This window comes from Charadrius vociferus, unplaced genomic scaffold, assembly GCF_000708025.1.
Source record: "Charadrius vociferus isolate BGI_N301 unplaced genomic scaffold, ASM70802v2 scaffold104, whole genome shotgun sequence".
Classification (NCBI taxonomy): domain Eukaryota; kingdom Metazoa; phylum Chordata; class Aves; order Charadriiformes; family Charadriidae; genus Charadrius; species Charadrius vociferus.
Window position 1 is genome coordinate 3,068,211 of NW_009648255.1, and position 14,759 is coordinate 3,082,969.

The 14,759-nt window shown below is 46.5% G+C and overlaps 1 protein-coding gene across 1 annotated transcript in view; it reads right to left on the reverse strand.

The window, feature by feature from the left end:
* Window positions 1-6,109: 6,109 nt before the first annotated feature.
* The window catches only part of PPM1L (protein phosphatase, Mg2+/Mn2+ dependent, 1L), a 98,121-nt gene continuing 89,471 nt past the window's right edge, over window positions 6,110-14,759 (reverse strand). The window contains exons 3-4 of the mRNA XM_009884415.1: window positions 11,339-11,500; window positions 6,110-6,456 (exon numbers count right to left, since the gene is read on the reverse strand). Coding sequence (XP_009882717.1) covers window positions 6,110-6,456; window positions 11,339-11,500 — 509 coding nt within the window. The remainder of the gene's footprint in view (window positions 6,457-11,338; window positions 11,501-14,759) is intronic.

Below are 14,759 nucleotides of genomic sequence, written 5' to 3' on the forward strand. Positions count from 1 at the left end.
TTTGCACCTTATGCATATAGGAACGGCGTACCAAAGAGCAGCGTAGAGATTCAGCACAGAATGGAACTTCTTCCAAATGAATCACGTTTTCAACATAACTAAGTTTTTCTTACCAGAAGGAGAAAATTTAAAAATCACTGATGGACTTTGGCAGTTCTGGCGGGAGAGTCTCCTGTGACCAACACCGACCGAAGCCATTGGAGCGGCTCTGCAGAGGCACAGGAGCCGCCTCACCCTGCACGGAGCCGGCGCGCTGGCACCCGTGTTTGCGCAGGGGATGCTGAGCAGGTCTGCGGCTGTCAGCGCGCGCAGCGTGGCTGCACGACTCTTGTTACCGCCAAGATGAAAGCAAGCGCGGATGAAGTACAGTTGCGTATGCGTTTTGCTCTCATGGCCCTGGATACAGTGGAAGGAGTTCCCGGAGAGCTGTTTTTGACAGTCCTGTCTAAATTTAGAAATTTACATTTTTAAAACGTTATCACCGATTATTCATTTAATTAACTTGGTGGAATACGGGCTGAAGTAGATTTCTGAGTGTCCGTGTCCCTAGAAGTACTGATGCATCTCCACAGGCTGAAAGGAATATAGGGTTGCCCATTTAAATGCAGAAAAAAAGTGCTTTATTGCCCTAGTGCTCAACTAATTTGGAGTTCTTCCTTGGGACTGAGCAAGCCAGACGTAGGAGCTGACCTGCTCCTAAAAGTGGATTTCAAAACTTTACTCAAGAATTCCTCTTGCTGTGAACCCCCTACCGATGGTTTTAGACAGACAGGCGTCACCTGCTTGGACTGCGCACATTCTGCTCAACAGAGCATCCGCAGCACCGTCTGCAACTAGAGGCAACCGATACCTCGAACGTGATGGTACCGAAGGGAAAACTACATGGGAAACAGCTGCTTACCTAAGCCTGAATAGTCAGCACTATATAAATAAAAGTGATTTAAACTCCAACTCAGTATTAACTGAATGTATGGTTTTAGATACGAGTCCTCAGGTTTAGAAAGATCATTTATAAATACATTGACAACACTGAGGGGCAGCAGCTCCGGTCTACTACAGTTGCCAAACTTCAACAGGATGTTCTCAATTTTAACCTTGCCATTTTGTACAGCCAGATTGCAGGATGGAGTCCTACAAACCTACTTTAGAGAATGAAAGGCTGATGAGGGGTTTTTTCTTTAGTATAGTCGCTTACTAAATGTTTCTCTCTGTAAAATAAGCATCAGAGACATTAGCAATGTATTATTTAAAGCAAGGATGGCATAGATTCTGTGAGGCAGCTGAAGAACGGAACTCCCTTATTTTCAAGACGCAGCGTTAGTGTTTATGTAGGAAACACTGTTACTTCAAGCTGATGCACTGCTTTAGTACTAACTTCTGTGCTCTAAAATCTGCACAACTCTTTTTTTTAAAATTTTACCTTATGTGACTTGTATAATACTGTAATAACATCAGCAGCAGTTTTGGTACTGACCTTGCGTTCACAAGTCAGTAGACAATACTTCATGACGTTAGATGGCATTTACTTTATTTATAGTTACCTAAGCAGTCTGTTCAGTAAAACGGGCTCACTCATTTCACATTTTGTATTTTTAGACATTTTAGGACCACAGTGCTGCCGCAGTCCTCACAATGCCGTCTGTCACCATCCCTCCCCCGTCAGACAGGATCAGTTTGCCCAGACCACTATAGTGCTGGATGTTGCAACAAAAGAAGCGGTGTCCATTTTATACGACATGAAATAGTGTCTCCTGCCACCCTGAGACCGGCGCTGAATTCGGGACTCTCCGAAGCTGATGGCTGCTGTCTATGTAAGCCGCGCTGCTGCCAAACGTTTGCACCCCGCAAAGAAGCGTTTAAAATGGATCCACTGATGTTGGGAAGGCACCCGCGCAGGGGCTGAGCTGGCAGGGCCTGCGGCGTGCCAGATTTTCACCCACATTTTTTAGCAGGTGAATATCGGCGTTGCGTTGCTGTGTCGGGGGACGCGGGTGCTCAGCCCGCACCGCCCCAGCACCGCTGTAAAACTCAGCCCGAGAGAACGGGTCTGCGTGAACCGCACAGCCGACTTGTGCACAAGGGGGACTGTAAATCACGCATATTTTTTTCACAGGGGCGAAGAGCAGCTGTTGACTTTGAGGACACCGTTTGTTAACCCAGGTTGGGGCAGGGCAGCCGCTAGACGGAGCTGTGACCCCACCGAACCAGGCTGCCACCGCCACCGGGACAGGGCATCCAACTGTACCCGCAGCGGCACACGGCGAGGACCAACGAACGGCCCCTCCTAAACCTGCCACTGTGTGACCGGAGCGATGCACTAAAGGGTAGTCTGTAAGCCGAATGAAAAGCTAAATGGTAGTAGCTTTAAAATGTACTACACAAGTTAAACTGGTAGCCTGTAATGCCATTGGGAAGAGCCCAAATTCTTTTAAAGTACTGGATCAGATGATGAATTACAAGGTACATTTTTTTTCATGTTAGACCACATAAAAGATGCTCTTTGGCAGCAACTTAATATATCAGTTTTCTGCCATTAGAAACCATCATTACTCGGTGAACAGATGTCACCGATGGAGCTACTCTGGCTGAAGCAACAAAAAACTTCCATGAATGCGGCCAGCAAGAGGGAGCTCTCACATGTGCGCAAGCCACTTCAACCAAAATGCATCTTCCCTTTTTTTTGGAGAGGTGCCCAGGCAGGAAAGCAGCCCCGAGGATGGCGTGCTGGAAGTACTGCCTCGCCAGTGCTGTAGTGTGTTCTGCCACACTGCTGGCACGTACCCGGGGACACTTCTGGCTGTGGTGTCTGGTAGCTCTGTCCAGAGGTGGGATATATTATTAAGGCAGTGGAGGATCAGCCCCTAGATCGTTAAGATTGCATAAGCAATATGTACATTACTTAATCCTATTACCCAACAGCTGTATGTATCACGACAGAATTTGGCACAAATCAGCATGGCTGGGAAGTTACAGATGTCTAAAACAGGATAAACAACGTCTGAGGAGACTCCTGGCAAGGGGGCATAGGTGGGCACTGCGCATGTGTGTGGAAGACTGCACAAAGCCTCTCATCTCCATTAGTTCTTCATCTTTAAACCTAAAGTAGCTGTAACTAGTTTTTTAAAGTAATAAAACCAAAAGTCAACAACCTTACCGGAGAACACTGGCACGGATGTCTTTGGCCAGGACAGGGAGCTACCAGAAAGGTGAGAGTCTTGCAGAGAAAACTGAAGATGCTAAAACAACTACTGCTGCAACTGCAAACACTTGGAGGTTGAAATAGGGCTGATTCGGTAACGGACTGGATGGGCCTGTGAGAGACAGAGTAAATGAATCCTGGACTAAATATCCGGCCAAGTCTGCAAAACAGTTCTGTGTTGCACTGCGCTATGTCTTTTCCTAAATCCTGTGAGCATGGCTTACTGGCAGAGTGAGCCACCCTCCCACTGCCTCCTCACGGCTGCTTCGCGACTCTGTCAACGCGTACGGTTCCTGCCATCTCATGTACCTGTCCATCCCCCGTGCCAGGGCAGCCGGCAAGCGAGCTGTCCTCAAGAGAAGGTCGGGCATCCCTCAGCTACACTCAGTAACCTCCAGAACGTGCGCAGCAGGAGGCTCAGTGGCAGCCGTGAGCTTTCTGCACAAGGGGCGTTAGTCTATAATGGTTTTTATTGGAGCTGACCATCATTCCAGTCCAACTTCTCAAATGCCTGTGAAGGATTAGGTAGTGATGTCTCTGTTATACAAGCGTCCCTCCGCTTTAGAGCTCTGTAGGCTGCTGGGTCTAATTCTTCTTTTCCCTGGGCAGCTGTTTTGACAAGCACCCAGGCGGTGTCCTACAAAGAAAAGCCAGTACAACGGGAACCTCATCTGTGAAGGAGAAAGGAAAGGCAAACGCTGCACGCACCGTGAGCTCTGCCCGGAGCACAGTTTAGATACTGCTGCTGCAGCATTATGAGTACATGATTAAGCACTCCCATGAAAATATCACACAGGGTTTTCATTTCACAGCGTTCTGACCTCAAATAGCTTTTCAAAATAAAATAACTGAAGCACTCTGCAATTATTAACGTTTCCTGTTAGCTGCTCAATTTAACTGCAAAGTTGCATTTAAAATTCACTGAATGGACTGTTCAAGAGATTTAGAAAGTCCAAAGCCCTTCCATCCTCCGGGGAAGGACCGACGCAGGCTGGGCGCCTGCTGGTTTCAGAGGATGCGGGACTCCTTCATACTTCTGCTTTTCACTGCTCTGTCCCTCAGCGTCCCGGGGCTCCACCCAGCGCCGGGGCTGAGAAGGGGCTGCTAAAGGGTATATATACCATTTGAATAGCACTGGTTACAGCAACAGATCCAATTAAGAGTTGTGATTATCTCCAAACAAACTAAAGGAGGGAAGTTTGTTGGGGAAGAGAGAACCTAGGAACAAAAATGAAAAGACAAAGAGGGGAATTCCTTCTGGAGCCAAGAGCAGAATTTGTGCTCTTTCATTTTTGTCTGGAGAGGCATCGCACCCGCTCGGCACAACCACAACACATCCCAGTATTTCAGGGACCAGCACGCCACTTGCTCAAGAATGCCAGAGGTGGGTGATGAGAATCGGGGGGCTTTTTAACTAATATTGTATCTTTATCCAAGAAACAAAGTAAGTTAATGCATTATACTCCTGATAGTCCTCAGGACCCAAATACCGACAACCTGCATCACCTCGAAGACTTGAGCGGATCATCCAGGACCACGTTTCTGTGGAGTGGGAATCCCAAGGATCACGACAAGACACAGCAAGGGTAAGCAAGCCACCCAAAACCCTAACCTCCCACTCGGGCCCTGGCTCTCTCCCTCTAACACGCGTTGCCCCGTCGCTCTGCTACTGCTGCCTCTCGATCACGAAGCGGCCAGCTAAGTTACCAGATGGAGAGCAAACTCGCTCATTGTTTCAATTTACATTAATCACAGATTCCAAAGTACAATTAAATACTGAAAGTTAGATCTAAAGATATTTTTATCTAGCTTCAACACAAGCTTTCATCTCTACAGTGCGATGACACTGCCCGGCATTCATACATTACACCAGAAGCGGTTCTAAAGTGGTCTTCCCCTGGATTAACATCGCAAATTAATCTGCAGTGGCACAAGGAAGTCTTTAATAGGCTTGACTTCCAGCTAGGTAGCTCTAAGGATGCCCCATTTTGATTAGTTTTCCAAACAGTCACTAACAAAATTAATTTTATCTTGCATTGCTTTCTTTACATGCCTATGAAAAGTCCATGCCAAAAAACTAACGTAAGGGCGAGTCTTGGTGAAGGATAGACTTTCTTCTATCACAACAGAGCTATTTTTTGATATAGAAGGTGTCAGACCTCAGAGTATTTTGCTGGAGTTTAACACGAGTTGGTTTGATTACAATATGGTATAGGAGAAATGTTATCAGAGTAATACACAGACGGAATAAACATGTGGCTTCAGGTAATTCAGCAATTATACCTAATCACATGCTCGGCGGGGATTTATTTAAGGAGGGGGGGGAGGTTGAACAAAGGGAGAGAGCCAGTTCTGTGGCAGCAGGCTAATAGTTGGCTCCTCTTCCCTCCTTCAGAGCGATAACAGGCCAATAATCGCAAACCTTTTCCTATACGACCGTATCACTGCAGATTGAAAAAGAAAAGAGATGAGAAACATAAGAGCATCGTTCTGAAGAGTCACAGCTACGAGGGAAAAGCAGTGTCACTCCCGTCACTTGCTGTTGAGCGGCAGCACTGCCCCGACCCCGCTGGGCACCCGAATGAACCTTTGACTATTAGAAATGAGAGGTAAGGAATCAAATGAAAAGTCTACAGAGGATATGTAAAGAAAATTCTGAAATGGAAGATTACAGTTAGTTTCTAAGGAGCAGCAAAGTCACAGGAGACACGTACATGTGAACAAACTTAATTCTTATAATCACTCAGGATGTATTTGTTGTATTGCTGCTTTTGTTAAGCAAAGAACAAAGACCAGAGGGATCTGTTCCTTTTGTGTAGAATCTTAACGGTATTTCCTAGAGCTTTCTACTATGTTTAAAACGTTAAGAGTTTGGTTTAAGTTCAGAGTGAGGCAGAGAACCACCAGCAATTACTGTTCTTCTGTTTTGCTGCTATTCCTGAACTTCACCACCATCACTGTTATATTATCAGGACATCCTCTGTAAAAGGACTGTAGAACTATACTCTTTGCACCGAAGTGTGGTTCATCCAAGCGTTCCTTGATGAATCGGACAGCTTCCTCGTTGCTGAAAGCATCCCACAGACCATCCGATGCCAAGATCATGAACTCTGGCTGCAGTTTGTCCAGGTCAAAGGTAAGAATATCAGGGTCAGGAATGACAACATTCAGGTTCTTCAGAGGGTAATCTCCTAAGGAGCGGGACATGGCCAGGATCCCCTGAACGCGCCAGGAGCCATTAAAGCTGATAAAACCACCTGGAGAGAAACACCAACACTTAAAGCAGTTCTTTTTTAAGTTAAAGCATTTCTCTGGCTGCCTGCCAGACCCACCCAAAAATTCATCCTGCTGTCTCCTGGGGTATACAGATGTATCTCAAAAAGCAGGAGATGCCTTAAGTACATCTCAGAGCGCTGCAGGGGAGAGCTGGACTGCGGCTGCTAGTGCTGTTAAACAGCTGAAGCGGAGAAGTCGGGAATGGCTCCGCTCTCAAACGAAGCAGCTTCACGCTCTCTACTCCCCCAGAGAGACCGACAACTCATTGAACACCGGTGTCCCTGTGCTACACAAGTTACTGTTCAGAAAGCTGTATGGCAAGTTAGGACAAAAATACTGAAAGCAAATCTTGATAGGACGAGGGGGGAATGGCTTCAAACTGGAAGAAGGGAGATTGAGATGAGATATTAGGAAGGAATTTTTCCCTAGGCGGGTGGTGAGCCCCTGGGGCAGGTTGCCCCGAGAAGCTGTGGCTGCCCCATCCCTGGAGGTGTTCAAGGCCAGGTTGGACGGGGCTTGGAGCAACCTGGGCTGGGGGGAGGTGGCCCTGCCCAGGGCAGGGGGTGGCACTGGATGGGCTTCAAGGTCCCTTCCAACCCAAACCATTCCATGATTCTATGTTCCTGTGTTAGTAAACACCACCTTTTTCTGTGTAGTTTGCATTTTCCCCATTTCAGAAGATCTATGAAGGCAACAACACTGAAAACGCCCTGCAGTAGGACTCACATCTCACTTTTAAGGCATAAGGCAAAGAAGCAAGTGCAAAAAACATTTATAGGCTCGTTTATCATTGAATGAGCTGTGTCAAAAAGGACCAAAAAACTGTTGTGAACAAACCGACCACGAAATTTTACTTCAAGTCAGAAGAATGCAAAGTGGGATGTGACTGATTGATTCTACCGTCACTGAGATTAAGGCTACTTCTAGTTGAAAATATTTTATTTTATTTAGGGGTTGCTTATAGTGAGATAAGTTTTGCACCGAGGTCGGTGACCGATAGAGCCAGCACCCGGCTGTGCCACGGTCTGGTCGTGCAGGGAGAGAACAGTGCAGTGCTCAAGGGCAAAGAGTGAAATTCGGGCACCTTCAACTCCTGCGCAGGCATCTGCGCGCCACTGTCGGCACTGCTCCATCGCGATATTCCTGTCATCTTACCGTGAATGAAAAGTGACTTGAGGACAAATAATTTGCAAACATGGAGCATTTAAGTGTACGTGACAAAATTAGGTGAACTGTTGTCTTTTATAGCTGCAAGCTGTCTGCTTTGGTGTTCTTACAAACGTCTTTGTTCTTTGTAGTTACCAGAACGTTTTCAGCTCTGCGCTCCAGCCTGTGCGTTATTTGTCAGTCACCTAAATCTTCCCACAGCGGTTCCATTCCTGGTCGGCTGATCTAATCTGTAAACTCCTTCTGCTTTCAGGTGAAACTACATTTCATTTAATGATTCATTGCCATTTAAAGCTTGAAACTTGATTTGTGATAAAACCAGCAGAAAGAAAACTTTTTAGCTGGTGTTTTCATGAATGCTTCTAGGGAGTCTCCATTCTGGAGATGATTCCTTCCATTGTCAAAAAAAAAAAAGGAAGGGCTGAGGAGCCTCCTGCAGCTCCGCTTTAGAAAAATTGTCAAACAAACCTCCTCTGGCTGCTGCTGCAGGTTCCGAGGGTGCCTCCGTTGAATGTTACACAGCCACCTACTCGCCAGCCCTGGGGTTTTTCATGAGCGATTAGGACTATCGTAATCGGAGTGCAATCATGTGTACGTACTGGAATGACCGGGGAAGCAAAATGCAATTCAGAAGAGGCAGTTTTAAGTTGACATTTTACACACAATTAGAGGACAGCAGTGCCTGCGCCCGTGACTGTACTTGCAGAGGAGACAGCTGATGCTGCCGACTCGCTGAGCACGCTTACTCCAGGCTTTGCAGGTTGTGCTTACACGTACAAAGGGACTTTTTGGTGCCACCTGGAACTGCCGATGGCACCGGCTGAATTCCTGTGGTTTGCTGAAGTGTCTGTCGGCACTTCTAATATTTTCTTTTATAAAGCCATCCATACAGAACACATGGAAATGCTCACGGAAAAGCAAACATTCTGCAGCGCTGGCTGCCACTGGAGAAGAAAAGGCATTAAAGAAATAGAAGCTTTTTGGCAACTGCACAAACATTTTGCATGTTAGTGAGAGCTGAGCTCAGGGGATTACGTTCAAGGTGAACGACTTAAATTTCTATCAGTGACAGTCACCTGCGGCTCTACACCCAAGTGTTTCTTCACAAGCCAAAACCACTGTTGTTTCAAGGCCACTGTCCTACGCTGATACGTCACTCAAGCTCCTGATGACATTCCTTGTGTTTTCTGGGGAAAACGGGGTCCTGGTGTCACAGGACATGCGTTCCCGTATCCCACGGTGATAGATCGGAGCAGTGGGACCCCGATCTCATTCAGCTGCGAGACGAGTGGCACCGCAGCACTCGTGAGTGCGCATCAGCCATCCTCTCGGGAGAATAAGTCTTCCCCCAGGCCCTGTGACTGCTGCTGTCAACTGCCCGGCCACGCCGCGGAGCAGGTAATTCCACAGGATGCGGCACCTCGGCTCGAAATGGAGGGCCCTGCCCCGTTCTCTCCACTGCTCTTTTTCCTTTTGGCACTTGGCTGCAGGTTTGGGTACCAGTGACCTCCCGCTGCACTGCAGGAACTGCGATGAGAAACCCGAGCGGTGGCTCCGGGGGCTTCAGCGCGAGAGCGGCTCGAGTCACGTCCGACTGATAAATGGGAGATTTTCTTCCAGGTTGTGGGTTGACTAAGGCTTTGTACACAGTTGCTGGGAGTGGGGAAAGGAGAGGGACTGAATTCATTCCCCATCCACCGACCGCTGACAGCAGCAAGCAGCGAGGCTCCTTAACGCCCACCGTGACAGCAAAAAATGACGGATTAGTTTAGACTTGTCATGCCAATGTTAACGCCCCGCTGAGACGCACAGGGCAGGTCATGCTTTTCTTTGAGCTGCTGTTTCGGGCTGCCTCAAATTGATTGATATCAGGCTGAGGTTTGAAGGCTATTTTGTCAACCGTGGCTATATGGATTTCACTTTTAAATGAAATCTAATCCACTAACCCAAATGTGCAGTCACACTTTATAACTGCCTGTAGGGCACCGGACAGTGCAGCTTGACGGTGCAATGTAAAGCTGGAAAACTGAAATGTAACACAACGATGTGGTTATCGTCGCTTTCTTCAGTTCTACGTGGCAGGAGAGTATCTAGATGGTGGAAAAAAGGCAGGTACTTTTGTCACAGTAGCCACGTAGGCTTGATAATTCAGTTTGGGCACTTTGCTTCAATTTTACACTTCCTGTAGGTAAAGAAGGGATGTGCCAAAATGTAAAAGCATCAGGCAGTAGTATGAATTGGACTGTATGTTTTTAACAGCACTATGAGGCCGTATCAATCACGGTAATACAATGGGGCAGTAGGTAAGAGAGAAGCGAATTCCTTAAGTCACGAGGCTAGATAAGAGTATTTCTTGTTTAGCTGCACATAGTTATAACATGTACCTGGCCATTAAAATAATTTCTTCCAAAGCCGGAAATTCCTGTAAAAATCCAGGTTCACTTTTCACATTGCTGTGTTATAAAGCCTCACTTCTACACAAAAGAAATACCCTTTTTTTTTTTTTCTTTTCTCCTCAGCGGCGGCCTTCTCGCAGTGAGCAATCGCAGAGGGGCCCTGGACTTGGCTAAGAGGGAAGCAATTTTACAGAAAAATCTCCAGATTTTATTGATTCATCCCCCAAGTACAGAGTTGAAGCAAAGTGAGACCAAGATTTTCCTATTCCTTCTTCTTCAGATCTGTATACTTTTTTTTGCCTTTTGGGGGACGTACGTGACCTCAGCTCTCTGCCTGGCAGCAGGAAGGATCCCCACTGCTCTTACGCCTCCTCGTCGATAAAAGCAAACTGAGCGACGAGGGCACATTGCGCATGTACGGGCACTTCTGCTGGTGGCAGCATATTCATAACCTGTAGGTTTTAAAAATGTTTTTATACTCAGGGAAAAACTTGTTATTTCTGCTTTACAGACGAAGCCGTGGAGGCAGAGAGGCAGTGCATCTCTGGAGGCAATGCTCTTCGGCGGGTTTAACACAAACAAGAGGAACTTCTTTTCTTCATCAAATAATTTGCTGCTGCCGCAGGCTGCTGTGGGAGCCAAACCAGAAATGGGTTCAAAAGAGACTTTGACAAATTTGTGAAGAATTGGCTATTACACTTGATGATCCAAACGTAACTTCTAGCCCAAGAGGTCGCTAAACTGTCAAGTGATGAAAGCGAGAAAGATTTATTGCAGAAAGGTTTCTGTTTCTTATGTTCTTTCCCTGTACTCCTGCTACAATTTACATGTTTGTGCTCATTAGCAGTCACTATATGGGAACAAAAAATAGCTTTGATGAATTAGATTCACGCTCTGCTTATTTTAGGAACTAAACCTCAGCTTCAGACGCAGCCTCTCACATAAAGGCTGCTGATACGGTTTGGGGTGAAGCAGCCTATAATGCTGCCGCTCCTCTTTATTCATTTGCTCCCTGCAGAGATCACAGGGAGACTGGCCGGGACGGTCAACTGGCTGCTCAAGATGAAGGCTGCTCTTCTTACTCCGACGCTGGCTCGTTAAGGGATAGGTCAATCTGCTTCCACTTCGCCGTCTGCACCATGACATCCCACTGCAAAGTGCTGTATTAATAATGGAAGATTTTATCTGGTGATGCCTCAGTCTAGTACTTTCCAGCCTCTCTCAGGGGACACGTCTATATTATTGACAGAGAAGAAAAAAAGATGAACCTTCAACCCAAAGCACAAACGTTACAACTCACCAGCTCTCTTAATCCTCTTCCTCTCTTTCAGTTGGTAGGGCTTGTGATCGTGTGACAAGGGGATAGCGTTCCCATCCTTGTCACACAACACTCCTCGCGAATCGCCAACGTTGGCCACCGTCAGTTCTTTATCTGACAACAGCGCAATCAAACACGTTGTACCTGCAAAAAATAGAAGGCAATAGGAAGCAAAACAAAATCTGGGGGGGTGTATATACATGTAGGTATATAAAAATGATTAGCAGGAAAATGTTCTTCCTATTAATAATGGCAGAGAGGGGCTGAAGTGGGAGGAGTGTGTTCCAGTCTCCCTCTCAGAGTCGGCGTTTCCTAATGGCCAAGGAAAGTAATAAAAGCACAAATCAGCCCCAGAGCCCGCACGCGGCTTCTGTGAACTGCAACTGCTGCACTGGGTAAAACAGTCCCCTCCAGAACTGAGGTCAGGTTTTTGGGGGTTTTTTTGGTTTTTTTTTTTTTAATTGAAAAGAGGGCAAGAGTTGACATTTTTAATTACTTTAACCTTTAAATACACAGAAAATGTAATTACTCATTGACCACTGTATTCAACAGGCATAGTATTTGTCGGCTAAGGAAAATACTGGAAAAATTGGCTGGTTTTCAAGTGTGAACACTACAGTTTTTATTTTCCTCATTTAATTGATGCGGAGTGGAATGAAAGTTGAGCAAAGCCAATGCCATGAAGACCATGCCTTTTCTCTATCTTCCCCTTCCAGCTAGTGTGAGCTGTCTTCATAACAACTCCAGCTATTACAAACACTCCTTGCACAGGCTTTGGACCAGACGCCATCATTTTATTCATATTTTAGAACAGAAAGACTGCAAGTACGTTTTTAGATACACACCAACAAACATGAAAAGGGAACGTGTCTGGCACTCAGTTTAGATTGCATTGTGCTGCTAAAATTGTTACAAAAGGTACGCTGGTGTCCCTCAACAGTAAATAAAATTAACTGAATGGCTGCTTTCTTTTCCTTTTAGGTAGACCACAGAAGCACATGGTTGGGTTTTCATCTCTGTTGTTAATTTATACCTGATTGCTCAGTAATAAAAAGTGGTGCATCCGCAGCTGGGGTGCTCTGGAGGAAGCCCTCGAGGTCAGCCCGCCTGACGAAGCCCCCGCTGAAACTCCACCACCGGCGGTGTTACAAAGCAACGCGTCTCTGCTTGCAGGTTTTAACCAGACAGAGACACCGTTTCAATGAAAACGCCGGCAACGGGGCATTCCGGCACTGCCTACTGCCAGTGGCATCCTGACCCCTGGTTTTGCTCTCGGGGAGGTACATTGGGGTTTAAGTCTATGTTCTGTCGTCTTAAAGCTAAATTCTCAACGCTGCCGCTTGTTGCGTCACTGTCCAAACCCAGAATTAAAAAACTCTGTTTTGCTGTTCCCATGTCAGCAGTTGAATATCCCATGACCGGTATAAATAAAATAGCCAGTAATAAACAATTTGTGTTTAGATGCACTGTGTTCTGAAGATTTATTTTTAACTTAATGGTCTGTCTTGCACAGCTCTAAACTAAAGCAATTTTTTCACAAGACAGGCATATATATATATTATTTTTTTTTTTGCAATTGACTGACATACTGCAGACCTGAATGGATATAGTTTCCCGTTTGTTGCTAACCCCCCCTGCTCACTGCACCACTTAGTGGCTCGCCTAATGACAGGACACGCAGAGGAACGCGTCCACCAGGATCACACGAGGAACCCAGCAAACGAGCTGCCTGCTCAAGAAATACCTCCTCTGAAGGCTCAGCGAGGTTGCAGGGAAGGCAGTGAAGGCGGCTGTGCTGGACGGGGCCGGCTGGATGCCCGTCCCGTTCGCGTCCAACCTCAGCACCCTGGTGAACAGACCCGCTCTAACGCCAGAGGACTCGGTAATTAAAATAGCGGTATCCAAAACACAAAGACAACAAAATCGTGATGAGGGTACGAACTACTGTAGTGGGGCACAGCCGGTCGTTTAACCAGAACAAACTGGGATTTCACATGTGAGGTCACCTCATTCTCTACCTGAACAAAAGCTATTAACTCTGCAAATGCATAAAGCTCTGCTTCAGTAAAAATTGATAGCAATGAACGGCACCCTCCCTTGCTTTTATTTGTGAAACTTCCCTTAACAAACATTCAAGCAGCAGCGTGCTGCCAAGCTGCGAGAGAGGAGAGGGCTGGTACCTGCCGAAGCTGGTCTGACATTTCGTCTAAGCCGCAGAGAGAAAAAGAAGAGCCGCCTTTGCAATTTGGGTTGAAACCACAATCCGCGAGATGTAAAGCGGGGGCAGAAGGGAAAGCCCTGCTGGATGGGAATACGGAGCCAAAACCACCTCCAGAAGGCTCCTGGTGCGCTGCGGGAGAGAGGCCCACGCGCCGCGCACGAGGCTGCAAACCTCCGTGCCCCACCACCCTACGGATGCTCCTTGCTGAAGAGCAAAGCTCCAGCTTTACCTCCGGCTGCCGTCTTGGCCTGACGTTCGCATTTGTACATCCACTGACTCTCCTGAGCGTGAGCCCACCCTACCGCTCCGCAGATTGCCTTCCCCCTTCCCGTGGCAGCAGCACAGCGTGTGGTTTTCCTACAGGCAGTAGTACAAATCCTACATTTCCCAGTAAGGAAAACACTGCCAATAACATCCTACAGCCCTGACGCTGAAGTAAAACGCTTCACAAATATAGTCATTATTACCACAATTTATATAAAAATGATAACTTTGAACACAGTCTTCTTGGTTATATGATCTGCGTGAATGAAAGAGAACGAGCGTCTGAAACAGAAGATAATTTCCAAAGTGATTTAGGAAGGATCAGTTGTTTCACGGTCCCTGACTGATGGCTGGGCTGTCGTGAAGTCCCTGACCTCACGCTACTGCCTGCCATTACAGGAGAAAGCAAACTTATTTTACTTTGTTTTCTTTTCCATCTATTTTTATTTCAGTCATTTAACCTTGTGCAGAGTTAGAAAACATCGTGCTCTTGTCAGCCGCCTCAGATTTAATGCGATTGCACAATGGAAAATTCCCAACATAACGGGTCCAAAATTGAGAACACATGTTATATTAGTCCCTCGACGCAGCTGCCTGAATAATACCCTGCTGAGCAGTTTACAAAGAAAATCACCAGAAAATTTAAAACCTGTACTATGCTGGCTGCAGAGATAGGGCTGGGTTTTTTGTGTGTTTTTTGGTTTGTTTGGGTTTTTTATTTTATCAGTTGTGTGAGATTATTGGTGTTGTATTTTAGCATCCGACAAGGCACCTTGTAAAAGTCAAGACCACACCGGCTCTACCGGTTTTTAGATAACCGCTTTATCGAAAGGAGGAAAAGGCACCAGAGTGCAAACAAGACCCGATTAATACATTAAAAGGTATTTGAGAGCCCAGGCACGATCCAGCTCACCCTGC